The sequence below is a fragment of the Desmodus rotundus genome, chromosome 4, assembly GCF_022682495.2.
Source record: "Desmodus rotundus isolate HL8 chromosome 4, HLdesRot8A.1, whole genome shotgun sequence".
NCBI lineage: Eukaryota > Metazoa > Chordata > Mammalia > Chiroptera > Phyllostomidae > Desmodus > Desmodus rotundus.
This window is the reverse complement of record NC_071390.1, coordinates 3,379,244-3,407,131: the sequence shown is the minus strand read 5'-3', so window position 1 is coordinate 3,407,131 and position 27,888 is coordinate 3,379,244. Positions and strand designations below refer to the sequence as shown.

At 53.1% G+C, this 27,888-nt stretch overlaps 1 protein-coding gene across 3 annotated transcripts in view; it reads left to right on the top strand.

Moving 5' to 3' along the window:
* DOCK1 (dedicator of cytokinesis 1) overlaps positions 1-27,888 on the top strand; it is a 374,752-nt gene that overhangs the window by 107,567 nt on the left and 239,297 nt on the right. For all 3 annotated transcript variants that reach the window (XM_053922126.2, XM_053922125.2, XM_053922127.2), the window contains exon 24: positions 27,558-27,628. In XM_053922126.2, coding sequence (XP_053778101.1) covers positions 27,558-27,628 — 71 coding nt within the window. The remainder of the gene's footprint in view (positions 1-27,557; positions 27,629-27,888) is intronic.

Genomic DNA, 27,888 nt, shown 5'->3' with positions numbered 1-27,888 from the left:
ATTCAGTGCCATCTCAGTCGAAGTCCTGGCACGTTACCTGGGGGACACGGGCAAGCGGGTTCTGAGGCAGGAGACGCGGCAGACACAGCACAATATTGAAGGAGCTCAAAGCCCGGGGACTGCCGCTGCTGGCGTCCGGTCTTACTGTGACGCTACGGTCCTCTAGTCACCTGAACCCAACTCACATTAGCTTCACAAAGGAGAGTCATGGGTGCGTGTGATGGGGAGTTCAGCCCGACGGAGGCTGGCTGTGTCCGGTCCAGGCGTGAAAGCGTAACCTCACACTGGGCTCCGTTTCTTCTTCCTATTTGAGGGGAAGGAGGCCGCTGTGGTCAGAGGCGTGCCGTTTTCTCATTGTTTGTAGTCCTGGAGGACAAGAGTGACTGTCGTTTTCTTCAAGGCTGTCACAGTCCTCACAAAGAACCCTGACGGGTCTTCCTGGACAGGAGGCGTCTCTCTCCAAGGAGGAGACTCGAGGAAGTTGTACAGGGCAGGAGAGGCTTCCTCCTGCCGCGAGCAGGGAGGGGCTGGCAGCAGCTGACAGGAGGACTTGCACAGCTTCGTTCCCGGAGCTGAAGCCCAAGTGCATCCATGACCTCGTGTGGGTGCCCCCGTTGTCCCCCGGCCCTGATGGCTGGGCAGATGGAAAGGGCAGTTAAAGCCTTCATTTGGGGTTGGTGTTCCGGCCGGCGTGCCAGGCACCCCACGCTGAGGCCTGGGAGGAGCCCAGCCTTCCCTAGGCCCCGGGACGAATTTTACTGCAGACCGCGTCAGCTGGTGCTGCCACAGGGCAAGTGAGTGACAGGCTTAGTCCCTCCGCGAGCTTCAGAAATCATCTGCACCGCAGTGTTGCAGAGTGATTACAGAATTTCACTGAAACTAGCCTGCAGACCTTTAGGGTGGAATAAATTGTTTTTGTGAGTGTATCGATGAAGTCACGGACTTTATGTGAATTCAAATTTCAAAAGCACTCAAATCGTTACTGCGGGGGAATCGGGGCTTCGGGCAGTGGGGAAGTCACAGCAGAGTGTTTTCAGGGATGGTCCCAGGAGCAGAGGGGCCCTGGGAGGGAGGCGCGGCCCGATGTCCCATTCTGTGGCCACTGCTGTCCCCACGGCATCCATCAGATGTGCTGCTGGTGCGCTGCGCCGGCTGCCTTTGGAACGCAGAGCCAGGCAGTATAATTCCGACGAGAAGCCGAGCAGCATTCGTCTCCGCAAGCTGCAGATGTGACACTTTTATAATTCAAGTAGAATTATTTCTCTCCCCTGAGAAATCCTACACATTCAGTATGGTGCATTGAGTTTGGGAAGAAGTAAAGGGCAAAGAAAAAGGCTATAAAAGGCACATCTTATTAAAACAGCAGGTTTCGGTCCTGCCTGTGCAGCCTGTGGGTGCAGAGATTGATTCTTAGGGCCACTGTTTTTTTTTAAGCACACATTGTCTTCTTTCCAGCTTCACGGTTCAGGAAGAACAACAGTCCCAGCATCTGGTGAGGTCAAACATAAGAAAAGAGTCATTGGTTTTTGAAAGTGATATTTTCCTGGGATCCCAGGACATTGTGACGTGACTCATTCTGTGCGGTCACCATTCCAGATTAGACGCTAACGTGCCACGTCTGAGAAGCCAGGTGACTGTCAGGTCTTCCCGTCTTTCTTTTAAATGACTCGTTTTCTATTCAAATGGGGAACATGCTATTCCTCTGTCAGGCTGGTCATTTGGCACAGTTCCTGCGTCTGTCACCACTGCCGACGCGTTAACACGGATGTGTCCTTCGGAGGAGTGGTTTGTGTGTCTGTCACCCCGAGATCGTCTCGCTGATTATGTGGTCAGCCAGCTGGCCCCTTCTCCTTGCCGCTGCCGTGGTTTTTCCAGGTCAGTAGGCTGGGCCTGAGGATGCACCCCTGGCTCAGCACGTGGTAGGTTAGCTCCAGGTGATAGGATGCCCTTCCTGAAATGTCCCCTTTGGGCGTGTCTAGGTCAGGAGTGTCAGGTACTTACCTTACTACCTTCCCGCCTTTCCTTCTGCAGCCAGAGAGGTAGTCCCAGGGCCGAGGGCCGGGTGGGAGTGCGCTGGGCGCTAGGCGCTGGGTGCTGGGGTGGGGAGCTGAGTGCTCTTTGCGATTCATTGCTAAAACTTTCCTGTGTCAGAGTTTCTGTGGCCTCTCTCTTGAGCGAACAGAAACTGTAGTGGGACTATTTTTAAATGAAGTTTTTATTTATTTTGATGCCTTCTCGAAGACAGGTAACAAAACCACACAAAGTATTGCAAACGAACGCTTGCAAATCTCCCACTTGGGTTCCGTGCTGTCAGCCCATCGGTCACGATCACTCCTGAACCCCTCGTTACTTTATGGATGGCGTGTTTACAATAAGCCAGTGATAAGTGCATGGCCAGACCCCCGCCCTCACCCCCGCCCCCGCCCCTGTGTGGAACATTGTGCCCTGTGAAGAGGCAACACCTTTTCCTGGACACACAAACCTGCTGGGTGGGTCAGATCACTGTCTGATGAGATGCTGATCAGTTGAGAACTACCTGACATCAGGTGACACCAAGAGACTCAACCAAGTGACCAGCAAAGGCACGTTGAGGAAACATGAAGAACCAGAGGCCGGGGCTCCGGTACAGGCCTCAGCCGGGACCTCGAGCTCCAGGCCTGAGGCAGAGTCCCCCTGCTGGTGTGGGGAGGGGTCTCTGCAGGTGTGCGCTCAGTCTCCCTGGTTCCCTCCTGGCGGGGGACAGGCCTGGCCTCAGCGTCCTCTCAGCCCCCTCCTCATCTCCCTTCAGCACCTGCTCCTTCCTTCGCTCCTCCCGGTGGCCCTTCCACATTGGGGTTTCTCTGCTTGTTTCTCTTGGGGTGCATGACTTGTGCACAGACTCCCGCACACCCCCCCACCCCGCTATCTGCCTTCTCGCCCAAAGACGTCTGCTCCCTTTGGTGGACCTTCAAGGATGGAGGCAGGCAGGTGCTGAGTGTGCGCAGATTGCAGGGAGCTGCTGCCTCCGTGGGGATGGCCAGGTGGACTCTTTTGGGGGAAAAATGTTTTAACATATAAGTACTTCTTAACAAATATGCTTACCATATAAGTACTTCTGACACGCATGCAGACAGCCTGGCTTGGACCACTCGAGAGCTGCGTATCAAGACTCACAGGGTGGCCGTGGATTCACCCCTGGCCCAGAGCCCTGAGGGACGAGTGGAGAAAGGCACAGCCCTGGACCGGGCCACTGGGCAGATAGGGGCCCAGGGGCTGCAGTGGCATCGTGCGTGGGGAGCAGGGGGTGAGGAGCAGGCTGCCTCAGGCCCACCCGGGACCTCGGAGCTGAGAAGTGGGGGGGGGGTTCTCTGACAGTCACAGAGCTGCCTCTGGCATCCTGGAGTGGCTCACTGAGGAGCAAGAGATGAGTTTATCATTTTAGTCTTAAAATTACATTTTCAGAGAAGGACACGATCTCCCAGGGAGGAAATAGGAGGAAAATGGACTTTTCCCCTGGGAGTCTCTCCATATGAAAATTACATGAGTTTTTAGAAATTTTATCTCATGAAATTCTTTACTAGTGCTTTTATTTTTGTCATGGGATAACTTTTCTCATTTACATTTTTTAAGTAAAATATGTCTTTAATTGAAAAAGCTTTCCTGGTACCTGGCGAGTCCTCTTTCAGAATTTTGTGATTGGCATTGGGAGCCCTTTCTTAGGGTGGGGGACGCAGGGGGGCCTCTCGAGGGATGTGGGGTGGCAGCTGTTCTCCACTCAGGGTGCCCTGACCCGGCAGAGGTGGGATGAAACGTAAGAGTGACAGCCCATGTGTGGGAGAGGGGTTCAGAGGAAACACCGGCTGTTTTCCCAGTGTGTGTGGAGGATGGGACGTGTGCTGAGTCATCGTGTGACGGGACGGCAGCCCTGCCCCCTGCATGCTGCCTCCTTCACTTCTGGGGTCCCGGTGCTTCTTGGCTGCCCTGGAGGCTCTGCACCCTCCTCTTCGCCAACGCCGTGCAGGCTGCCAAGCCTTGTTTGGGGGATGGTGGGCAGGGTGAGCAGGGAGCCCCGGGTCAGGGTCTGGGAGACGTGGGGCAAGGTATTTCCTCTGCAGTGGGCCATCCATCCCCGGACGCAGGGACCAGCCCTGTTGGGGCCCGAGGGCTTGGCCGCATTCTGTGCGCTGTGGGCTGGTGTGGGCACGGAGGCCTGCGCTTCCTTCTTCGTGTTTACATGCAGCACAGTGGGGGCAGCATATCACCGTCGTTTCCCCGCGCTGGCGACCTTTGTCTTTATTTGGAGCATTTAATGTACTTCAGAAATTTTTGTTTACTATCCCTTTTTCAAAAAGCTGAATTTTGAGTCGAGGTATATTTCCTGTACGTCGAGATGCACAAAGGTGACCTGTGCAGCTGGCCCCACTGTGACGGGAGCTTACGTCACGTGCCCCACACCCCTGTGGAAGGAAGACAGTGGCTCACCAGTCCCTGTCACCAGGTCCCAGTGCATTTCTTCCATTCTCTTGTCTGGAATCTGAGCCGCGGCAGGCAGCTCCGGGGGCTTTCAGGCAGAAACCTGTCACCGCACCAGATCTCCCTGTCCCTGTCTGTGAAGCTCAGGGAAAGGGTGTAGACCTTTCCGAGGTTCCCTCTGCACTTGGAGATCCTTCTTCTGGAGACGCCACGGTCACCTCTTTAGAGTGGACAGTGACCACCAGTGAGACTTCCTTTGGGCAGGCCTGGACGTGCTGCATCGGGAGGTAACTCCCTTTCGGTCACCCAGCGGCGGATGTGCGAGTGGTAGTCAGTCTTTTCCAAGGGCTGTTATCGGAGCTCCTCACATTCGTGAAGTGTGCTATTTTAAATCTTTCCTGCAGCTCTTCGTTTTTTGGCACTGTGGAGTGCCGCAGAGCAAAGTCTCATCACACCCCACTTACGCATAATCTGGGATCGTTCCTGCCCGACTGGGCGGCCAGCCACCTCGCCAGCTGGAGGAGGTGGCTTTGGGGGATGGCGCGCCCTGTAAGCCAGATCAGGGCCCTGGCTTCATGCTGGTACTTCCCAGTGGAGTGGAATCTTTTCAGGCACCCCGTGCATCCCGGGTCCACCTCCACTCTTCTTCCCACCCGGTGGCCCCAGGGGTCCACAACGGAGGAGGTCAAATCTCCTTCCACCGCCAACGGCATGCTCAGTGGGGCTGTGAATTTCCTGTGGGAACTTGAAAAGAATAGCATTTTGTCTTTTGAAAATTCATCATCCCTACTTCGGAGGTTTTACTCATCTTCCCCCCGCGCCCCAGCCCCACACGCCAGGGTTTGGTGCTGTTTGCTTTTGTACTCGAACTAGCATTTACCATCCAAGAGGCTGAGCCTCTCTTCACCGTGCTGTGTCCACCGCACCTGGAAAGTGTCCCATTGTCTGGGGGCGGGGGCTGTGTGTTGGGGGCCCAGGGGTGCTCCTGGCCCCCCTCGGAACCAAAGGGGCACGTTCTCCCTGGAGGGGCCCCGCGGAGGAGGCCTGTCTCTAACAGCCAGTCTTCAGTGCGGGGCCGCCGAAAGTCGGTTCCACGTTTCAGTTTCGACTCTCCTACTCAATAATTTACTGTTTGTAAAAGGAGGCCTTTGGTCCCGTGTTTGTCCTGGGCGAGGGTCACGCTGGCCAGCCTGCCATCTGCCCATCCCCTCGCTCCCCCTCCCAGTGTCTGCTCGTTAGCTGGTAATTGTTTTCATAACCTCCCCGTCTGGCCTGAACTCCCTCTCAACCCTTCGTGCCCCATGCAGGGCACTTAAATGAGGTTTTGTTGTCTCTATGAATTAAATATGTCGTCTCCATTTGAAATGCTCCTGAACCCTGGTGCTCTGTTTTTGGCAAAATAAACACTATTTTCAGAGGCTTATCAAACCCCATCCACTAATATTGTGTTTCCTTTTATCAAGACATAGAAGAAGGTTTTACGAGGCTTGTGACTCTCAGCTGACGCTCACCTTCAGGGAAGCAGCGGCTGTGGGCAGTTGTCTGGTCTGTATGCTGGACAAGTCTGTCTTAGCGCCTGGTACTCCCGTGGACCCTAAGTGCAGGGCAGTTTGGATCGTTGGAGGCCTCCGGCCTTGATGCTTCCTACGTCCTGCATCCAGGGTCCCCAAGTCTGAGAAAGGATGGGTCCCCGGGCTCCCCTCCCTACATCAGATCTAATGCAAGGGTCAGAGTGTCTTTGTTTCCTTCCTGTCCTGACTCATTTCTCCGAGTTGCCAGGGGGTGTCTGTCACATGGACCTGGCTTGGTTGTCACCTCGGAGTGACAGTGGCTTCAATAGCCGTGGGTTTCCTGTCCTTAACCCAGGACCGGGGGCAACGCCTGTGTCTTGGTCCAAAATTTTGGGGGTCTTCGCAGTTCTTCCGTGCTGCCTGAGACACACAGAATCAGACTCCCTTAGGAATGCTTTTCAACACCACTTTTATTGGGGGGCATTCCCGTTTGAAAGTGCACCCCTTGGGAGTGTCGGCTGGAAGTTTTGAAAACATGCGCATCCTCTCAGGCAGCGAGTGCAGCCCAGAGTCTGAACGGCCGTCCCCTGGCCAGTCCTTCTTCTGCCCCCGTGACGCTTGGACACTCGGTGGCTTTCCGCAGGAACAGCTGGCCCCAAAGAGGGTGAACAGGAGTCCCGACCCCCCCCTTCTCTAAGTTGCACGTTTTGCTATTTTAGTTCCTCTTTTCTCTCCGTCAGGGTGACAGGCGCGCTGGCACCAGAGGCCAGGGGATGTTAACCGTGGTCACGAGGACGAGGTCTCCTCAAGTCACATCCCCTTTCCTCAGCTTGTGGAAGTGCTGTCACACCGCCCACCCCGGCCCTGTGAGGGGTCCACCTGGGTCTGCATCAGTGAGGGAGCAAACAGAGGCCTAGCGGGGAGACTCAGGGCTGACAGCAGCTGCGTGCTGGAGCCGAAGGAGCCCTGGTGTGCGCCGGGCTTCTGTCTCCTCCACCCCCTACACGCCCCCCTCCCCGGCTGTGAGCACCGTCCACCCACCCCCAGCTCATCTTTGTGCCCTTGTCTCTCTGCTCGGCCCCACAGGGGCTGCCCACCCCTGTCCGTGCTGCACTCCTGTCTGCCGCAGAGTCTCTGCGTGCCGACAGTTTTGTCCCTGGCACCTGCTGCTTCGTGCTGCTGTCCCCCGGGGCCTCCGCAAAGCACTCTGTGTGTTTGTTAGACCCCAGTGAGCAGGTGTATTGGCCGTGGCCGCCGGCCTGCCAGCTCGTCCAGCAGATCACAGCTCTTGGCTCCTGAGTGCTTGGCCTGGCATTGCCATGGGCGCCAGTACCTTCGACAGATGAGTCTGTGAGCTGGAACTGACTCCGAGCATGCTGCTGCACTGGCCTCCGTGGCAGGTGAGGCACCTGGGCCACCACTGTCTAGACTCCCCCACGCCGGCCGAGCGCCCGCTGGCCTGGCCTCCTCGCCCCGTGGCTTGAGTTTGTGTGCCCAGGGCACGCTGCCTCCTTCGCTGTACACGCCCGACCTGACCGCTTTGGTCTGAGAAACCTGTTGGCTATGAAACCAGGAGTCAATCACAGGAGAAGCTTACTTAAGTGAACTTGGTGGTGAGGAGGTGTGCTTCCTGCGGATAGCTAATAAAACAGAGTGCGGTAATTTGAGCTCTTCGTAATGGATGTGATTATAAGTGATTTCCCCATTTACTCATATGAAAGGCTAAATGGAAGATGATTAGTGAGTTCTGTTTTCCGTTTTTCCTAAGGTGATTTCTTAATCTTCCAAATAAATTCCTGTGATATGTAGGAGAAAAAGAAAAACCCATTAAAAGTTACTTAAAATCTTTAAGTAGCTGTTTAGAGCTTTGGCACTGAGTGATTTTTTTGTCCCTTTTGATGTTAAGACAACAGGAGAGAAAATGTAACGAACGTTTTTGTTGCCTTGTTTACCTGGGGTCAGATTTGCTACATGGTCTTCCGATCACAATATTGAAACTTACTGGCGTTTCTCATGGGTAGGATGATGAGTATTTAGATTAGAAAAGTATTATCGCTTTTCCTCTTTTGCAGCCCCCCTCCAATATTAGAATTCATTATGAACCTAAATCTCTAAATCCCATTAGTTAATGCTGTTCTGTTATTTGTTGACTAGAGAATGCTGTGTTTCTCTCCTTTATCCTCAAACCTTTCACCCATAATCTGCAGGGCATACTGTGGGTTTCGTGACTTATAATCAATTAATTCTTTACTGGCGAGTGATTGCTGTACTCTGCAATTAGGAAAGTGATACATGAAGCCACTTTTGGCTAAATGTGTGTGTTCTCTACTACACTTGGGTGTGGGAGGCGCCTGGTGACTTGTGACAATTACTTCCTATTCCACTTCTGGTGAGCAAAGACATCTGGTTCCAAATCCCTCCCTCACTGGCATGCAAGACCCCACATCTGGCTGTAGTGTGGCAGACCCTGTCCTTGGACGGGGCAATCTTTGTGGTGCCAGCAACTTCTCCCTACGCTTCCCTAATGCACACACTGCTGCCGGCCCTGCACATGTGTGGCCGACGGTCCAGCAAAGCAGGACCCCTTCCCCGGGGCAGGCCAGCAGAGGTGCCACTTACGGTGTCCTAGGTCATTCACCAGTGAGAAGAAAACACAACCTACATCTCACCACGCGCTGGCTTGCCATGTCTTTCCGATGTGTTTGTTTGAGGAATTCCACGGTCAACGGCTGGAGCACAGATACGACTGTAGGTTCTCTGCAGAGTATATTCACTCCCGGTTTGCTCCCTGGTCCACCTGTCACACCCACTGTGCGGGCACAGAATCTTGCAAAAGTGAGGAAGAGGGTAGGGATGCTCTGTGGGGGGTTGGCATCTGCAGAAGAAGGGTGTTCAGAGGCATTTACCTCATGAGGACTTGGGGTGGGGTGGAAGACATGCGGAGACAGGAGGGAGACCAGGGGAGGCGGGACAGAGACTTGGGGACATGGAAGGAAGACTAGTGGTGGTCAGAGCCTAAGGTAGCTGACCAGGGAGTTTCTGACACCCCGTAGCCCTGCTTGGGTCTGAAGACGAGGAATCCCCTCCCTGCCTTTGGATTCCTGGCTTGTTCGTTGTTCTCTGATTCTGTCTCTGTGTTTAAGTCCATCGACTGCGCCACACTTGGCCCATACCCCATCCTGCCCATCCCTGGCCTCGGGGGTCACGTGGGAGGCTTGGGTTGCAGGGTTTGGGGGAGGACGGGGGACAGAAACAGAGGTTGGGAGTCCTTCCTGCCTCTTGTCATCTTCATCCAGTGGGCCTCCCGGATCGTCGTGCCCAGGTCAGCAGGATCTGATGGGCCAGTAGCAACAAGTGGCCACCGACAGATGGACGGTCTTCACCGGATGCTTTTGGGCCCCTGTGTGTCCCGGGCGGCATTCTAGGCACGGGGAGCTGTCAGTGGTCATCGGGATGTGAGGGGCGGGGTGTATGGGAAGCCAGCACTGTGTTCTAGGTGGGGAAGGCGAAAATAGAGGGTCGCACCATCCGTCAGTTAGTGCTGAGAGAGCAGTAAAGATGGACGGCTGGTCGCTGTCACCACTGGTTTCTTTTAAAAGGGACCTCCTGACCTTCCTGACGTAGGAGGGATCCGATCTCATAGTGGGGGACGGGCATGCGTTCTAGAAACTCTTGACTGTTACCAAATTGACTTCTTTTCTTATTTGCCACGCAGTCCAGCAGGGCTGTCTCGGGGGGTTGCGCCGGGGTGCATGCAGATCTTCAGGGTGCACGGCTTCCGAACTGTTTCCACTGAAGACTCGCTCTCTGTTCCCCACATCTCCCTCTGGGTCCTGTGCCCTTTTCAAGCCTCTTGGTGGGTTTAGTCACACATGTATTCACTCAACAAGTATTTCTTAGCACCAGGTGAAGGCCAGACACTGGGGAAGGTGCTGGGAGGTGGACACTTAGCGTCAGCTCCGGGGTGGTCCTGAGCGAGGGGACACACAAGGACAGGGAGGGACACAGCCCCTGCAGCCAGGGGAGCATGGAAGCTGGAGGAAATCGCTGTGCAGGTTCTACGAGCCGGATCTGAAAACCCCACCTCCAGGAAGGGAGACCTGCCCCGTGCCCCAAAATGTAACCGCCCCATCTGTGGACACCCCATGTTTGCCTCCCAAAGGTGTTAACTCCTTTCAAAGTTAAGAAGCCTTCTCTTTGGGTCCCTATAACATCTTTCTCATGATTTTATTTTAAAAAGATACTGAACCATGTCAGCCTGAAGCCTTGATGCCAGTTGGCCATGATTTCTTCACAGGTCACCTGGCAAAATTGATTTTTAAAAAGGGGCAAAGAAGCTTAACTGCACTCGGCAGTTTCCTGCTGGCCTGAATGCAAGGGTCGGATGTCATTGTAATAACCCTTGCAAGGGTCATTTAAAAAGTAGAATGACTGGTTACATTGCAGTGACCGTGAAAGATCACGTATGTGTATGTACCTAACATGTAACTTAGAAAAATAAAACTGCTCTTATACACAAACGGCGGTTCGTGGCTTGGGAAATGATTCACTGCTGTTCGTAGGAAGTGCCCTCTGTAAACATTTTAGCCTCATGTAAGTGATGACCCCAAATGTGTGCTGGTCGTGACTGGGAGACTGGGAACAAAAGTTGCAAGGAAAGAGTGAATGTAAAATCATGCCATGAAGTGTATGAGAGGACGGAAATAGTTCCAAGCTAATGTGAATGTGTTGTGATGTTAAGTAAGAATGCGTAGTTATAGTAGTGAAGTATTACAAGCAGACAGTTTTTTAATCTATATACATAAAAGTAGATATGTTTAAAGTGGTCAAACTTCTCCCAGCGGGAAGATGAGGGACTGTGTTACAACCAGGCCACCTTACTCATAGGGACAAAGGTATTTCCGTACAGCTGAGTGGGTGGGAGTGGGTGGAGCAAGGGATGTTTGTGGTGCGTTCCAGAATGTTCCCCAAGGCTCCAGGAGGTGAGGAAACACAAGGTTTGGGGGGCAGGGCACACACCCTGGAGCTTGCACTCAGGGGCATTTGTTCATGCTAAGTGTGTACAGGACCCAGCATGCCACTCGCTGAAGTGTGAGGAGTTTTCAGAAGATGCGCCTGTAATTTTCCAAGCAGCACAGGAAACATCAGGTTCTCAAGGGGATGCTGAGAAGTTCAACTGGGGCTTTGCTGTGTGAGGTTTAGCGCCATTGACCCAGTCCCAGAGGTTTATGCCGGGCGCTGTCCAGGGTGCTGAAGGGGCGGCCCGGGCTAGGGCTGCTCTGTGCATCTTCTTGGGGAGAATGCTGAAGAGTGGGGGTTGGTTCCTGGAGCTTTAGGATGAATTATGGTGGGGACAGTGGGGGTCCTGGAAGAATCCTGGACTTCTGTTCCAGAGCTCAGTTAAGGTTAGCCCGAGGTGAGAAGGAGGGGCTTCTTAAATCTGAAGGCATCCAGGGAACTTTAGGTGACAAACTCTATTTGCAGGAAACAGTACCCATCTCTTCCTCTTTGCTGACTGCTCTGTGGGGTTTGGGGCTTCAGCCGAGTGTCTACGAGCTTAGTCTGACGAATTGTAAGCAGCAGCACTGAGCTAGGTATTTGCATTCTTTAGGGCCATGCATTTAGAGGGAACCACAATAACTTTGGTATTGATTGGGCATTAAAGAGATTAAGGACGCCTTGGTTACAAATACAGATCCTGGGAGTAAATGGGGAATTTCGTCCTCAGCCCTCTCCTTGCTCATACTTCGCATGCACCGCTGTGTTTGTCAGACCTCAGCTCTTCCCAGACCCAGAGCCGAGTTGTTTCACTCGCTGATGGTCGTGTCGTCTCGTTTCCCAACAAATGCAGGTGTTTTCTGGACGTTGTTTTTGTATTCAGTGTCAAAGTCTTCTCCAGTTCAGTCTAACGCACGCTTCGCAAATGCGAGTGAAAGCCTGCGGGCCTCCTGTTTCCTGTGTGGCCGTTGTAAGTGTCATCGCAAAACTGCAGATTTTATTTAACTCAATGCCAGTTTGGGCCTTCAGGTGCCTCAGATGCTGCTCTCTCATGGGGTTGGGCACACTGGGGAGCCTCTCAGACTTTTCGTCCACCAGAAGTTGGTGCTTTGGCTTTTCTCACTTACTATCATTGCACTGTTTCTTGTCGTTTCCTGTGATCTTTCCTTCCTCCAGTCACTCTTGGAAGTAGGCCCTGTCTTCTAGAGCAAAATACTGCTTTTTCCCCCCCAGATGTCAAACAGGGATGTTGCTTCCAGATCTGAGTTAAACATACCCGTCAGCGAGGATTAAAAACTATTAAACTGACTACTGTTTATGCGCTCAGTGGATACTTCAACATTATTTACTGACTTTCTCCTGGTCTTATGTATCTCGGGGAACTCTTGCTTTGGTTGCAATTAATCTATCATTTCTGTTACTGTATCTGAAAAATAGCAACAACCATGGCACTTTCCAAATAACTCCAATTTATTTGAACTGCATTCAGGAAAGAAAACATGAGACGTACATTCTATTCCTTTTAGTGTTATCTGGGAAAACAACCTCGAAGCCAGGTTTTAGGAGAGAAGTCAATTTAAACGAATTTATGGTGCCTTTCCCGTGGCCCCCATGTTTGCTACTATCCCATGGCAGCGGCATTCGAACCTGAGAGGGACTGAGAACCCCGTGTCTGCCGAGGGTCAGCGGCTGCCCTACTCTCAGTGGTCACACCTGTTGAAGAGACGAAGAAAAACCCTGTTGGGAGGTTTCTGCCAGAGAGTCCACAACCTTGCTCAGCAGTCCTCTTTTGAATTTTAGCATCTTTTCCAGTTAATCAGTACATTTTGGTTGAATGAATAAATGAATGAATGGAGGCATGAATGAGTGAGTGAGTGAATGAGCGAGTAAATGAGTGAGCAAGTGAGTGAGTGAATGAATGAGTGAGTGAATGAATGAGTGAGTGGGTAAGTAAATGAATGAATGAGTGACTGAATGAATGAGTGGGTAAGTAAATGATGAGTGAGTGGGTAAGTAAATGAACGAGTGAGTGAGTGAATGGGTGAGTGGCTGAGTGAGTGGGTAAGTAAATGAATGAATGAGTGAGTGAATGAATGAGTGAGTGGGTAAGTAAATGAACGAGTGAGTGAGTGAGTGAGTGGGTGAGTAAATGAATGAGTGACTAAATCATGTGGGTACAGGACTACTTGCCTTTGTGGCTTGGCTGAACATTTATTGGTCTCTCCTTATATTTATTCAACCTTTAATTACTGAGGATCAGTCCATTCTGCTCCCTAGTTCCTTCTTGAGTGTCTTGCTGGGGTGGGGCAGAGGCTGGGAGGACCCTGCCGGGCTAGGTGAGGCCCTTCCCCTGCAGGTGTGTGTGGTCCAGGAGGCTGGGCCCAGGTAAACCCAGGTGAGTGTGCAGGGCGGATGTGCGTGGGAGGGCTATTGGTTGGCCCATTAGGAAGCGGAACCAACAGAGAGTATACTCACGTTTCTCTGTTGCAGTGAATTGCTACCCGATGGTGGGGGAGCTGCCAGGTGCATCTGAGATCTGGAGGGTGGGCTGGAAACAGGCAGCCGCGGACGCCGAGTCCCCAGGCTGAGTCGTTTCTTCCCCAGGGAAACCTGACCTCTGTTGGGAACACCTTTCAGCTGAGTGGGCCGGGCCCACCCAGCTTATCGAGATCCTCTCCTTCACGTCCAGTCCACTGATCCGTAGATACTAATCTGGTCTACAGGTCACCTTCCCAGATGCACCGCGGCTCCTGTTTGGTCGTTTGGTCGCTCAGCTGGGTGCTGTGGCCCAGCATTCGACAGGGGCCGGTGACAGTCACAGCAGGTTACGGTCCATCGTAGGCTTGGGGGTGTGACTGTGTGTGTCTGAGGAAGGGGCTGGTGGATTTCTGTGCAGGGACACCCGGGGGCCTGGTCAGCAGAGCAGCGAGTGAGTTCGGAGCAGAGGTGGCGACATGGGGGAGGGGGGCTGCCTGGCCGCCTCAGGAGCCTGAGAAGCAATGAAGGTGCTGGAGCATAGCTTTGAGGGAGGGGAAGGTCAGGCTGTGGACGGCCCTGCGTGTTAGGACAGAAGCCCCGACTCTGGAGGTTGCAAATCCCTTAGCAAGGAAGGGGCTGCTTAGCAAGGAAGTGGATTTCTCTGCAGAGGCGTGGCCGCCTTTCCCCGTGGCCGCAGGGAGGGAGCCCTGCCAGCTGTGAGCGGCTGTGCAGGACACCCAGCACCTCTGCACTGGAGGGCACTGCAGGGTTGTGGGTGACACGCCCCAGCGGAGGGGGCGTGGAGGGTGGGGAGGAGGAAGAACCCTGTAAGGCAGGGGTGTCCAACCCCCGGCCCCCAGGCCGTATGTGGCTCAGGACGGCTGTGAATACAACCCAACTTAAGACGTTATGAGATTTTCTTGTGGTGATGTGTTGCAGTGTATTTAATGTGTGGTCCAGGACAACTCTTCTTCCAGTGTGGCCCAGAGGCGCCAAAAGGTTGGACGCCCCTGCAAGGGGACATCATGCACCAGGGTGGGGAGGCGGCCTTGGCCCAAGGGGAGGCAGGCTCTGAGTGGAGGAGCTCGAGTGCAGGGTGGAGGGGAAGCCCGAGAGGAGAAGCCGGTGGCTGAGCCAGGTCGGAGCGGGCGGGCCCTGTGTCTGCGGTGGCCATCTGTCCCGATCACCCCACAGCATGGACCGTCCTCTGTGTGCCAACTGGGCCTGTGTGCCGTCACAGAGCAGCGACGTGGAGACCACATCCAGGTGACCTGACCTGCCGTCCTTGCTTCCGACTTGCTGCCAGCATGCCCTGGGCGCCGTTCTCTCCCTTCTCCGGCTGCCACCAAAAACGATAAGGAAACACCGAACGTCCGAATCCTTTTCCATTCATTCCACCTGTTGGTCTTTCCGAAATGCCGGGTGCTGCGCGCAGTGTGCTGGGTGCAGGGTGCTGGGCGCCATCATGCGTGGGGACAGTGTCTCTGCCCTCAGGAGAATGGCGATCTAATGTCTCACAGCCTGAGGCTTTAACCCCGGGGCAGTGCTGAGGGGCGGGGGAAGGAGCACTGGTCTGGTCGGGGCAGCAGCGTGTCCGTGTGTCTGGTCGGGGCAGCAGCGTGTCCGTGTGTCTGGTCGGGGCAGCAGCGTGTCTGTGTGTCTGGTCAGGGCAGTGTGTCTGGTCGGGGCAGCAGCATGTCCATGTGTCTGGTCGGGGCAGTAGTGTGTCCATGTGTCTGGTCGGGGCAGTAGTGTGTCTGGTCGGGGCAGCAGCGTGTCCATGTGTCTGGTCGGGGCAGCAGCGTGTCCATGTGTCTGGTCGGGGCAGCAGCGTGTCCGTGTGTCTGGTCAGGGCAGTAGTGTGTCTGGTCGGGGCAGTAGTGTGTCCGTGCGCAGTCCCAAGGCAGCGTGTTACTGTGTGGCTGGGCACGGCGATGTTTAGAGAAGGCTCTTCCAAAAACTGCGTTTGCCAGGAGATTTTGAACACGCCCCACTGTGGGTTTGCCTTTCCTTCAGGGGAACGACTTACAACACTGAGATTGCCATTACGTGGAAGAAGAAATCTGTTTGATTAATACACAGGTGTATTTGCATAGCGGAGGGGAAGCAGGAACAGCTGTTGTGGGCTGAACCTGACCTCGAGCCTCTGGAAGCCCCTACCGACCTGTGGGCATTACAGCGTCACCTGCCAACTCACAGAAACTGTGACAACAAAACCAGAGTTCTGAATTCGTAGCCTCTCTCTCACCCTCATCACCTGGGTCCCCCGTGACATCCTGCCTCCTTCTGTGGGGACCCCAGGAGAACTGAGGACTCTGCCCCCACATCTAAGATAACCAGGAAGGAAAGCCCCCACCCGCCGCCCCAAGAGAGCAGGACCCCAGGCTGGCTTCTGCCTTTGCAGGTCATGGGGATCTTCAGTGAGCCCGGTTTGTGGAGGGGTGAGGGAGGGCCCTCGGGAGCAGAGGGGCTGATGCTGTGGTCTCTGGGAGAGACGCTGCCCGGTGCTGGTGTCCGGGGTCAGCGATGATTAATCTTCTCCAACCAGCTTTTTGTCTGGAGGACGAGACCGTCCGACCTGCGGGAAAACTTTAATTACCTAACCCAAAGCATATTGTAAGGTCGGCAACATTCATAAATATTCCCCATTGTACGTCTGAGTACATTTTTTAAAAGTTATTAATTTCTGTGTCCGTGTTTTGAATCCTCTGACCTAAATAGTCAATGTTTGCCGAGGCACGGATTGCACGCAGCTCTCCAGAAAAGAACGGGAGCGTGTTCAGGGCGGCGTTTCGAGACAGTGCCCAGGGTTGGGGCTCGATGGGATTGCCTCTTGCTTAATTAAGGCCTTGGCATCGATGGCGCCGGGCTTCAGGGCAGAAGGGGCCGTCCCCGTGACGAGGCAGCGAGAGCGGGGTCATAATGTGCTCATTTCATCCTCATTTTAGAGACCGTTCGAGGCCCCGCACTGTTTCCGAGGAGCCGGCCTGTCACTGCTGGAAACCCCTGTGTGGCCTGTCCCTGCTCTTCTCCTGTGTAGAGACCTGGGCGCTGGGCTGGAGGCCCTCCCTCCTCTAGTACAACGCCGTCTGAGTTTGATTTCATCGGCAGAGACTGTTTCCCAATAAGTTCATGTTCGTGGGTGCCGGTGGTGAGGACTGGAACATACCTGGGAGGCATGCGGTGTTGCCTGCCGTGGGTGGGTCTGTGTGTGGGACACAGGGCAGCCGGTGTGCCCATGGCTTGGGGTTGGTGAGGGAGTGCGAAGGGGGTGCCTGGGTCCCCCCGGCTGGGCCTCTCTTTGTTTCCCCAGTTTCCTCCTCCTGAAGGACCTTCTGTCACCCCGTTCCTTTGCCTGTTGTATGTATCCACACCCTTAGCCCTCATCTCTGGGGGTCTGTGTGAGCATGGGGGGGGGGTGTGCAGCGAGAGGGGGCTGGGGGGGTGGAGAAGGTTAGGCACTTGACCGATAGACCCGTGGGGGGGTTTCCTCCTTCCTGCTGCCTCTGCTCTCCTGCAGGCCCTCTGCCTCCACTTCCATGCCTCAGAGGCTCCGTTTTGTCAGTTTGTTCAGACCACGAGTAAAACCCAGGGGTGACATGTCCTAGTTTCCAGTCCCTGTGTCCAAACCACTTCGCTGGGGTGTAGGCTCTTAAGATGCTTTTGAGCATGACCTTTGTCCTACCTGTTGACTTCTGAATTTCAGCGATTTGTTAGAAACTTGCCACCATGTAGAAGTCAGGCTTCCCCTCCCTGCTGGAAACTGTCTAGAGAGGTAACCATTTCCCCGCATTTGGAGGCTGCGGAGGCCCTACTTGGAGGGTCTGCGCGTGTCTCTGCAGCCCTCTTTAGCTACATGTACGGCTGAGCTGGTCAAAACGTAGAAAGAACGTTTGGTAATGTGATTCAAATTTATTCTTGCCAAGATTATGGTAATACACCTACTTAGCATCACTCAATTCCTGGCAAACGGGCTTTAGGGGGTTAAGGGCAGCACCGTGGCTCCGAAGGAGAGGGTTTACTCTCCCAGGTCTGCCATTCGCTCATTCGCTCTTTCCTTGCTGGCTCCTTGTCATGTCGCCAGGGACCCTGCTCCTTCTCCCTGGATCTGCAGGCAGCTCTGCTCTGCTGAGGGCCGGAGCTCTGCCCTCGCTCCCTGGTCCAGTCATGCCGGCCCCACCCTGACCCTTTGTCCCCTCGTTTACTCTGACCTTGAGGGAACTCCTCTCTGGTCTCCTGCATGCCCTGTGTTGGGGAACCGGGGAGTGATGAGAGTGGGCTGGGCTGTGCCCATTCCAGTCCTGCGTGTCACCACGGAGAGAGGAGGAGAGGCCGGGCGTCAAGCTGGGCACACCTGCGCCTCCCAGCTGTGGGCCCACACGGACACCCAAGAAGGGTCATCGGGGTACAGCGCAGCTGCTGGTGGCCGCCATGGACCACTGGCCGATGTCAGTGCCGGTTGCCGCAAGGCCTGAGGGCTGCTGGGGACCCATTTGTGACACAGCCACATGGGTGGGAAAGGTATTGTCCAATCTGGTGCTTCTCAGCCAGGAGCTGTTTGGGAATGTCAGGCGCTGGTCGGTGGTGACGATGACCCTGCATGTTTGGGGGGGCATGTATGTGTCATATGTATGGGTCTGTCCTGACACAGTCACGGCAGGAGCCAGCGGTGCTCAGGGGGTCCTGCCCCATGATAACAACGTGCTCCCCTGAGAATCATAGGGGACCCTTCCCCCCACTGTCCCTGTTCCCCAGGGGACGGACGCCCCACACGTTGTTTCTCACTCATTTCTGTTGGGGTGAAAGCTGCCTAAGAAGACATTGACGACCCATGTCCGTGTCAGGCGTGCGGTGCGCAGGCAGGGTTCCCTCTTCGCACGGTTGCGAGAACAGATCTCCAGGACTTTCTCGCGTTGTGAAACCTAAGCTCCGTCCGCATTAAACAACTTCCCCTTCCCCTCCCGCCACCAGCCCCTGGCAGCCACAGTGCCACTTCTGGCCTCCCTGAGTTTGTTCAGATACCACGCGTGAGTGCGATCATCTGTGTTTGTGTCTCTGGCTGTTCTGTTTCACTGAGCATCGTGTGTTCAGGGCTCATCTGTGCTGCAGCCTACATCGGACTTCCTCCTTTTCAAGGCCGAATTCCATGCCGTTGTATGTACATAGTGCCGTATTGTCTCTATGCATCCATCCACCGATGGGCTTTGGGTTGCTTCCACTTCTTGGCTGTTGTGAATGATGCTGCCTTGAATGTGGGTGTGCATGCGGATCTTTGGGATCCTGCTTTCATTTCTCTGGGGTATAAACCCAGAAGTGGGATTGCTGGACCATATGGGAATCCTGGTTTTCATTTTTTGAGGCTCCTCCGTGGTGTTTTCCTAGTGGCTGTGCCATTTTATGTCCCCGCCCACAATTCACAAGGGGCTCGAATTCCTCCCTGTCCCCGCCAGTGCCTATGATTTATCTGTTCATTTCTTTTTTTCATCGTAGCCGCCTCACCGGACGTGAGGTGATAACTCACTGCGGTTTTGATTTGCACTAATGATCAGTGAGGCCAATTATCTTTTCTTTTGTTCTTTGGCCATAACAGATCAAATTCTCAGCACAGGAGCTTGTACTGGGTTCACTGATGAATTACAGGAAGGGGTCTGTGCTGTTTTCATCATTCTTCTTGCTTCAACCTTTGTGATGTTCGTGCCTGAAACGAGTCACAGGAGCGACGTCCTCCCCCAGCTAGGTGACACCTGGGATGAAAGGGACCGTGGCCTCTGCGGTCGAGAGGCAAATGCCGCTTTTACAGAGGAGAACCTGCTTTGAGGAAGCTTGATTACAAAGGGAGGCGGTATTTATAGATGTGAGTTACAAAGGGTGCAGGTCTTCTGTGTCTCAGAGGGCGGGAGGAATAGGAGGCGTGGCTGCCACTGCCTTTCTTTCGCTCTGCATCCTGCAGTACCTGCAGCAGGTGGCTCCGAGGGGCACCTCCTGCAGTCGCTCCTGAGAGCTGTGTTCCCATCCCTCAGGCATGTGACGGTGTGTGCGCGGCCCCTGCCCTGGGTCCTCCATTCCCCACCAGACGCACAGGCTCGGGTCCAGGGGTACCTACTGGCCAAACGGGCTTTGTTACATTTTCTCCCATCACCCTGGGCTGCTGCTTCTGAGGCTGCGCCCCACACCTTCCAAAGACGGAACTCTGAAGTGTGAAAGGAGAATCTGTGGCCCATGTATATATTTTAGCTCAAAACCTTCCAATGGCATCCTTTGAATGTGTTTTCTCGAGAAATATGTAAATTAATAATTGCTTCATACATTATTCAAGAAAAACTTATTTTGTATCATTGATAGCTCTTGTAATCTTACATAAAGATATGCTAATGGATTTAATTAAAATAATTACACTGAATAATCTAGCCTGAACTTTACCCTAAAATAGTGTCTATTAATCATCATCAGTGGTAATATTTTTAGGCAGAGAGACACTCACAGCGTTAAACCAGTACTAGCTGGGAAGAGCGCGCTTTCTTTTGCTTTACACTTTGCATCAAGTTGACATTCTCATGAGATGCAGGACCCTTCAATTTGCTTAGAAAAGAGTGTAGTTATTTAATCTCTTTAATCTGAATTGTGCCAGCAATTAAGAAACTTGTAGGCTTTTCTTAGTCCTCCGCGTGTGTTTCCTTCTTCTCCCTCTAAAACACGGGTTTCTCTGTGTTTCTCGTCCGTTTGGCTGAGCTCCGACCTCACTGCCCTTCCTCAGAGCTGCGGTTCTGGCTACCAGGTCTTGGCTGCGTGGGTGTTACGCAGTGAACTCAGTTTTAAAGGGGACACTCAGCCACTTACCTTTTTCTTAAAAATTTTATTGAGTATGCTATTACAGTTGTCACAGTTTTCCTCCTTTGCCCTCCTCCACCCAGCACCCACCCCCCCGCCATTCCCCTACTCTCTCAGGCAATCCCCCCACCATTGTCCATGTCCATGGGTCATGTGTATATGTTCTTTGGCTGCTCCATTTCCTATGCTGTGCTTTACATCCCCATGGTTATTCTGTAACTACCTATTTGTGCTTCGTAATCCCTTCATTTTTTTCACCCAGTCTCCTACCCCTTCCCCTCTGGTGACCATCAAAACGTTCTCTGTATCTATAATTCTGTTTCTGTTCTGCTTGTTTGTGTTGTTTTGTTTAAGATTCAGTTGTTGATAGTTGTGTATTTGTTGCCATTTTATTGTTCATATTTTTCATTTTCTTCTTCTTCTTAAAGAAGGCCCTTTAACATTTCATATACTGCTGGTTTGGTGGTGATGAACTCCTGTAGCTTTTTTCTTGCCTGGGAAGCTCTTTATCTGCCCTTCAGTTCTAAATGATAGCTTTGCTGGGTAGACCAATCTTGATTGTAGGTCTTTGCTTTTCATGCCTTTGAATATTTCTTGCCACTCCCTTCTAGCCTGAAAAGTTTCTGTGGAGAAATCAGCTGACAGTCTTATGGGAACTCCCTTGTAGGTAACTAACTGATTTCCTCTTGCTGCTTTCAAGATTGTCTTCTTACCTTTAAACTTTTACATTTTAATTACGATGCATCTTTGTGTGGGCCTCTTTGGGTTCATCTTATTGGGGAGCCTCTGTATTTCTTGGACTTGTGTGTCTATTTCCTTTACCAAGTTAGGGAAGTTTTCTGTCATTATTTTTTTCAAATTGGTTTCCAATTTCTTGTTCTCTCTCTTCTCCTTCTGGTACCTCCATGATGTGTTGTTGGTATGCTTGAAGTTGTTCCAGAGGCTCCTTACACTATCCTCATTTAAAAATTTTTTTTCCTTGTTTTGTTCTGATTGCTTGTTTTTGCTTCCCTTATATTCCAAATTGCTGATTTGATTCTCAGCTTCATCCACTCCACAATTTGATTCCCTGTAAGTTGTCTTCATTTCGTTTAGTGTACCCTTCACTTCTGACTGGTTCTTCGTTATGTTTCCATGTCCACTTTTGTGCTGTTGAACTTCTGCCTGAGTGCGCCTGCTCCTCCCCTGCGTCCCTGAGCGTCCTCACAACCGGTGTTGTGAACTCCGCATCTAGTAGCGTGCTTGTCTCCATCTTGTTCAGCTCTTTTTCTGCGGTTCTTGTTCTCCCCTTTCACTTGGGAATGTTTCTTTGTCTACTCATTTTGGCAGCTTCCCTATGTTTGTTTCTATGTATTAGGTAGAGCTGCTATGTCTTCCAAGTTTGGTGAGTGGCCTAATGTAGAAGGTGTCCTATAGGGTCCAGTGGCACAGCCTTCTCTATTACACAAGCTGGGTGTGCAGGGTGTTCCCACTGTGTGGTTGTGTCCACCCTCCGGTTGTAGTTGAGCCTTGCTTCTATTGGCATGTCCAAGGTCAGCCACTGCCTGTGTTCTTTCCGGGGTCACACAGCATAAGCGACAAAGCTATCTGCAGAGGGCTGCTGCTTGTGCTGGGCGTGGAGGTGCTCAGGTGAGGCCGGGCTGTGAACTAAGGCCAGTTGCTGCTAGTGCCAGCCTGGGACCACTTAGCGAGAGGTATGGTGCTCACTGAAGCCACATGGTGCTTGTTTGACAGAATTTAGGAACATCTGAAGCGTGGTCCATTCATATGGAAAAACCACTTGAAACAGCCTGGGTGGGCCTGAAGGTCGGGTGAGGCAGGGCCTCAGGGAGTCACCTGGGGGGACAAACAGTGTGAGCCAGGTTGATGGAGTCTCAGATATGGTGCCGCCTGCTGGCTCTGTGGGGGGCGGGCTCAGAAAAGGAACAGTGGCTTCTGCCGGCACCTCTGTCTGGGAGAAAGCTGCCCCCAGCTCTTGCCCTGGTGCTCACAGCTCAGCTCCTCCCCGTGTGCCTCTGGTGCCTTTCAATCCCTGTCCCCTCACTGGGGCTCAGAGGGAGAGAGTCTGAGTAAGTCTGTGTGGGGGCCCTTTAAGAGGAACTGCTGGGGGCTCTAGCAGTTTCTTCCACAGCCTCAATCCTTGCTGGGTTTTGCAGCCAGAATTTATGGTGACTTCTCTTCCCGGCCTGGGCCGCGGGACCTACTGTGGGGCTAGGACCCCTCGATACTGAGATCTGCCTCTCAATTTTTATCTGCCACGTGTGGGCGTGGGGCCAGCCTGTTCCGCGTCTCCGCCCCTCCTGCTGCCTACCGTGGTTTCTTCTTCAATTCCGCAGTTGTAGGGCTTCCATTTCTGATGGTTCCGAATGATGGCTGTTCTGTAGGTTAGCTGGAATTTTGATGTGGGTGTGCAGGGACGCGAGCCGGGTTTGCCTGTGCCGACATCTTGACTGGAAGTCTCACCTGTGTTTCAATGTAAATACAAATAGTTTACTGCTGGCCACGGTTCTCTCTAATTTGGTCTCTGGTTGTTGTTCCTGGCTTGCTGGCTTTTCATCAGTGCCCAGCAGCGGGGCGCCCTGTCTCAGCTGGAGCCTCGTGCACCTGAGTGTGCTGGGGCTCGCTGCGTTTCTCAGCATGCCTGTGCATTGGAGCCCGTGTGTCGCCCCAAGGCCCGGATGCATTGAGAATTGGACTTGTCCGCCCCGGGAGGGACAGATGAAAGCTTTGGCAAGTGCAAAGAGCAAAGTGAGCCAGGACTTAAACTGCCATTATGTTGACTTAAATAGGTTTAAAGTCAAATCTGAAGAAATTACTTTCTTAGAAAGCACACATTGATTTGATAAGCTTAGTTAATGACTTAAGAAGCTGGCGATGAATAAAGAAAGCTAGCGCAGTGAGTTCACCTGAAGTCCTGTGGGGGCAGTTCCCGCTTCCTGGCTCTAGACCCTGTCATTAGGGTGTGCCTTCACAGGTGACGGGGTTCACAGGTCAGCCCCGGAGGGATGGAGGAAGAAACCCCACTCCACACCAGCTCTGTCTCTAGGGCACCTCCCACAGGCATCACCCCCCATTCTCATCCCCCACCCCCTTCCACCTGCAGTGAATGGGTTGGTGAGCGTCCCACTGCCTGCAGGGACCTGGCCCAGGCCTGGGACACACCCTGGGGTCCCAGCCTCCCACCCACCATTCAAAAGAGCCTCACATGTTCTGAGTAGGATTTTATTAAATAAAGAACTGATTTACAAAAGAATAATAAAAATGAGACAAAAACAGGAAAAAAACCCGATTACCCTTTATTCCCATTATCCTGACTCCTCATGATTTGACAAGGGATTCTAGTGAACATTTATCACTTTCTATAGGACTTTGTGCGTGAAAGTCCTCACCGGCTGGAGCATCGTGTCTGAGAGCCCTGCGCAGCGGGGAAGGGCTCTGTGGCGGTGTTTGCACACGTCCCCCTGCTCCTGCCCCCTCCGGGGACGGTGCTGGCCAGTGTCTGTTGGGCAGCAGGGGGTGTTGCTAGGACGCTGAGCTCTCTCACCTGCTCACCATTCTTCTCCCATCGGCCAGGCGGGCAGGTGCCGTGAACCTCAAATGCCAGAGCACCTTAGGCCGGTTTGAGTCCTGACACCTGGCCCCCAGCCCGGGTCCTTGCCCTGCGGCCCTGTGGCTCGTGCCAGAGTAGCTTCTCCTGCCTGTCCCCGGGACTTTTATATCTGGAGGCTTCTTTCCGTGGGTAAGATTCTGCCTGCCGTCTGTCCATTGGCAGGAACCCCACTTTACCCGTGGGGCACTCTCCCCTCACCTCGGGAAGCTCCTGAGGCTGCAGCTCGTTCCACCGGACCGAGGCCTGAATGATGTGACGCCGCTGCCGCGATCTACAGAGGAGGTGGGCACCTTCGCTGTGTGCACCGACAGGACCCCAAACACTGGAGATTCTGGGCAAGGGGCCAGGGCTGGAAGCGGGTGGAGCCAGACGTGGTCTGGAGCGTGAGTGGCCGGTGACTCAGGCTTTGTAAGAACGTCAGCGAGCCTGCGGTGGGTGTGTGCCGGAGTCCCCTCTGCCTGTCCTGGCTGCTTGCTCCCACGAGAGGGGTGCCCAGCTTTCCGGGGTGCTAAGGACAGCCGTTCTGCGGTTTGAAAGGAGAGAGGTGGATGTCCTGGAGAAGAGGTGGTTTTGTAAGAAGTGCTGCCAGTCTGGGCGGCATGGAGGTTCTCCCGTCTTCAGGATCCTTGGCAGGCTGTCTGTATTAGTGTGATTTGGGATCACAGCGGACACAGGCCCCGGCATTGGGAGGGGACATCAGCCTCCCGGGTTTAACGCAGCACCGGTGGCCTTGGGGCAGAAAGTGGAAGGTGGGACTGGAAGGCCTGTGTAGTTTGTCACATCTGCTTTGTCCTGTGACGGGGAGTCGATCCAGTTGCTCCAGGCAGATGATGCTCAGTTGGGTTCAGGATAAAACGCTCGGCACTGACGTGTTCCCCACCCTCAGCGCCGGCACAAACTCAATGAGAGGCTTCAGGGCCCGAGCAGTCAGCTGTGCAGACGCTCGTTGTCAGATGTCAGCTTCTCAAAGCAGCTCGGAGGTTGTGGAAGCAGGACCCTGAAGCCTGAGTGAGGCTGTTTCCGAGTGATGCTCTTTTCAAAAGCTGCATCTGAGTGGAGGTCCTTGGGATCCTGTGACCGGCTGGCGAGCATGGAGCTGGGGTCAGCCCCTGAGGGTAACAGGTGAGCGGTTCTGTAGTGCACAAGGTTGCCCCCCCTCCGCCCGCCCCGTCCTCTCTCACCCTGACGGCAGAGCGCTGAGCTCTGTGTGGTCTCACTGTGACCTTGCAGGTGGACAGACGGCTCCAAGTCCGAGCAGTTTGCGTTTGGACCAATGACACCCCTTTATCTGCGCCTCTGCTTTCTCACCCATGACGGGGTGGTAACAGACATCCCGCGTGGATGTCCGAGGGTTCGCAGTGTCAGCGGAGTGGAGCTCCTAGGCAGGGTCTGGCACGCACACCACGCTGTCATCATCCAGGTCAGGAGGATTGAGGTCACTTGGATCTGGCCGCTTAACTCCTAGGCCCCGGAGCCGAGGCCCCGTCCCAGCACCCTCTCGGGTGTGTTCCATGCCTGTCTATCCGGGTAACATATATTCCTATTCAGTTTTAAATTTAAGGTGTAGTGTGCTTACAGTCTTATAGAAGAGTTCCGTTAACCCCCTCCAGCCTCCTGTTCCCCAAGGTGGATGAGATCTCCTCCGCCTCCAGCCCCGAAAGCCACTGAGATGCCCTTGATCCCCATAGTTTGGCCTTTTGCAGAGTGTTCTAGAAATGAAATCGTCCATATGTAGTAGCTTTACTTCTCAGAGTGCATTTGAGATTCATCTGTGTTGTGACCGTGGGCTTTTTAAATCTGTACTTTTTATCCCTGAGTGGCCCTTGTATGGATCCGCCTCCTGGGGGACGTGGTGCTTGTTTCTGGCAGTTACGAGTAAAGCTGCTGCGGACGTTGATGTTCAGGGTTCATTTCACCTGGGTCGGTGCTCGGCGTGTGGTTGCCAGGCCACGTGCGGTTGCTGGGCCGCGTGTGGTTGCTGAGCTACGTGGAGAGGGCTTGTCTAGCTTCGTCAGAAACTGCCAAGTGCTTTTCCGAAGTTGCTGAACTGGTTTCCGGCTCAGACCAACATCTGCCACAGCGCTTGGTGTCCTCGGGTGGCGGTGTTTGGGCAGCTCTGACAGATGTCAGTGATGTCTCCTGCTTTCGCTTTGCACTTCCTGGTGACTGACGATGCACGGATCTTTCCACCTGCTCCCTGCCATCCTAATATCTTCTCTGGAAAAGCGTCTCTTCAGATCTGTGACTTATTTGGGGGGAAAGAGCGCTTTCTTATTACTGAGTTTTAAGAGTTCTTTGGATATGCTGGGTACAAACATTTGTCAGATGTGTGTGTGTAGTTCCTTCTCCCAGTGTGAGGCTTTGCTTTTATTATTATTATTTTTTATCTTAGCACAAGCTCTTTGTTTTGATAAGATAAAATTTATTAATTTTTTTTTACATGTTATGCTTTTGGTGTCAAATCTAAGAAGTCTTTGCTTAGCCCGAAGTCCCAAGTATCTCCTAGAAATTTTAAAGTTTTAAGTTTTACATTTACTATATATGATTCATTTAAAGTTTATTTTTATATAAAATGTGAGGTATGCAATAAACTTCACTAGGTGGTGGAGGAGGAGCCTGGGCTTCTTGGTTGTAAATCATTTAATTGGCTGTATACATTCAGGGTATTGTGTTTATTAAACTGGGCTTCCACCTACTTGCCTTTGGAAAACAGGGCTGACAACTGTTTGGGTAATAGGTGTTGAATTCTCCAGTGCTCAGGCTGCTGTCCCGTTCTGCTTTCCATTGATTTGGAGCTTTAACACAACCCCTGGAGATATTGGCACATATGTTACTTTCCTCCATTTCGTGCGGGGCGCAGCGGGGGGTTGGCGGAGGTGGGGGGGTGCACAGTTCTGGCTGGAACACCTAACATCCAGGACCTTCCCCCGATGGAATATGGATGACGAGGCAGAGGCTCTGGACCTTGATTCTGGCTCACTTCTGCCCCAGCTGTGTGATCAGGGGCAAAGTAATTGATGTGTCCATTGTCGGTTTCCTTACCTGTCAGCACCCCTCATTTCCTGGTGACCTCTTGCTGGAATTAGAGATAAAATATGGAAGCATAGTGCATAGCATTGTTACGACCATCCCTCTGTTTTCTCCAAGTGTGGGTTTTCTAGAAGATACGTAGTATCAATGTAAGTCGTAATGTTACTACAGAAAAAATGATTCCTACTTAAGAGCTGCACAGAGAGACAGGAAAACTGGCTTGGAGGGAACGAAGCCCATCCCTGTAACTGCTGGAAATGAGAGCGGACATGAGAGACGTGAACGGCCCAGGATTCTGCAGTGGCCACAGGTCTGCACGTGCTGTGTGTAGCCTTGCTAGGGTCAGAGAGAAGGTCACGTGAAAGCGTAGAGTGTGGGCGTGCAGTCAGCAGGCCCTGAATGTTGGCTTCTGGTCATAAGAATATTATTATTCTGTGTTGAGATTGTAGCGAGTAACCACCGTTTGCGGATCATAGGTTTTTTTTGTTTTTTAGTTTTCTTGTTTTTCATCATGTTTGGTCATCAGACTCTCATCTAGGATGTGACCTTTCTCTTCTTGGAATTCGGGGTTCTTCATAGTAATTATAAATGACATGAATTTTTGCCAAACTGCCTCAGCCTCAGCAATCTGCTTTGATCTCGTTTTGCAGGGGGCGGCGCTGAAATACTTGCCGACGATCGTCAACGATGTGAAATTGGTGTTTGACCCCAAAGAGCTCAGGTGAGGAAGTGCCCAGGCCTGAAGTCTTCCCCTGGTCCTCCTCCTCCTCCTCCGCGGAGCATTTAGTTGGTGAGACGCTTGCAGTTCCGCCTCGGGTCAGCAGGGGTCGGTGCCCGGATCGGTCTGGAACGCATGCTGGTGGCCTCCACACTTCACTAATTACGACTTCATATGGAAAGGACATCCTCCATCACCAGTCACCAAATTTTCTTTAGAAACATTTCTGTGTAGCCCAGTGGGTATATGGTGCACATTTGGCA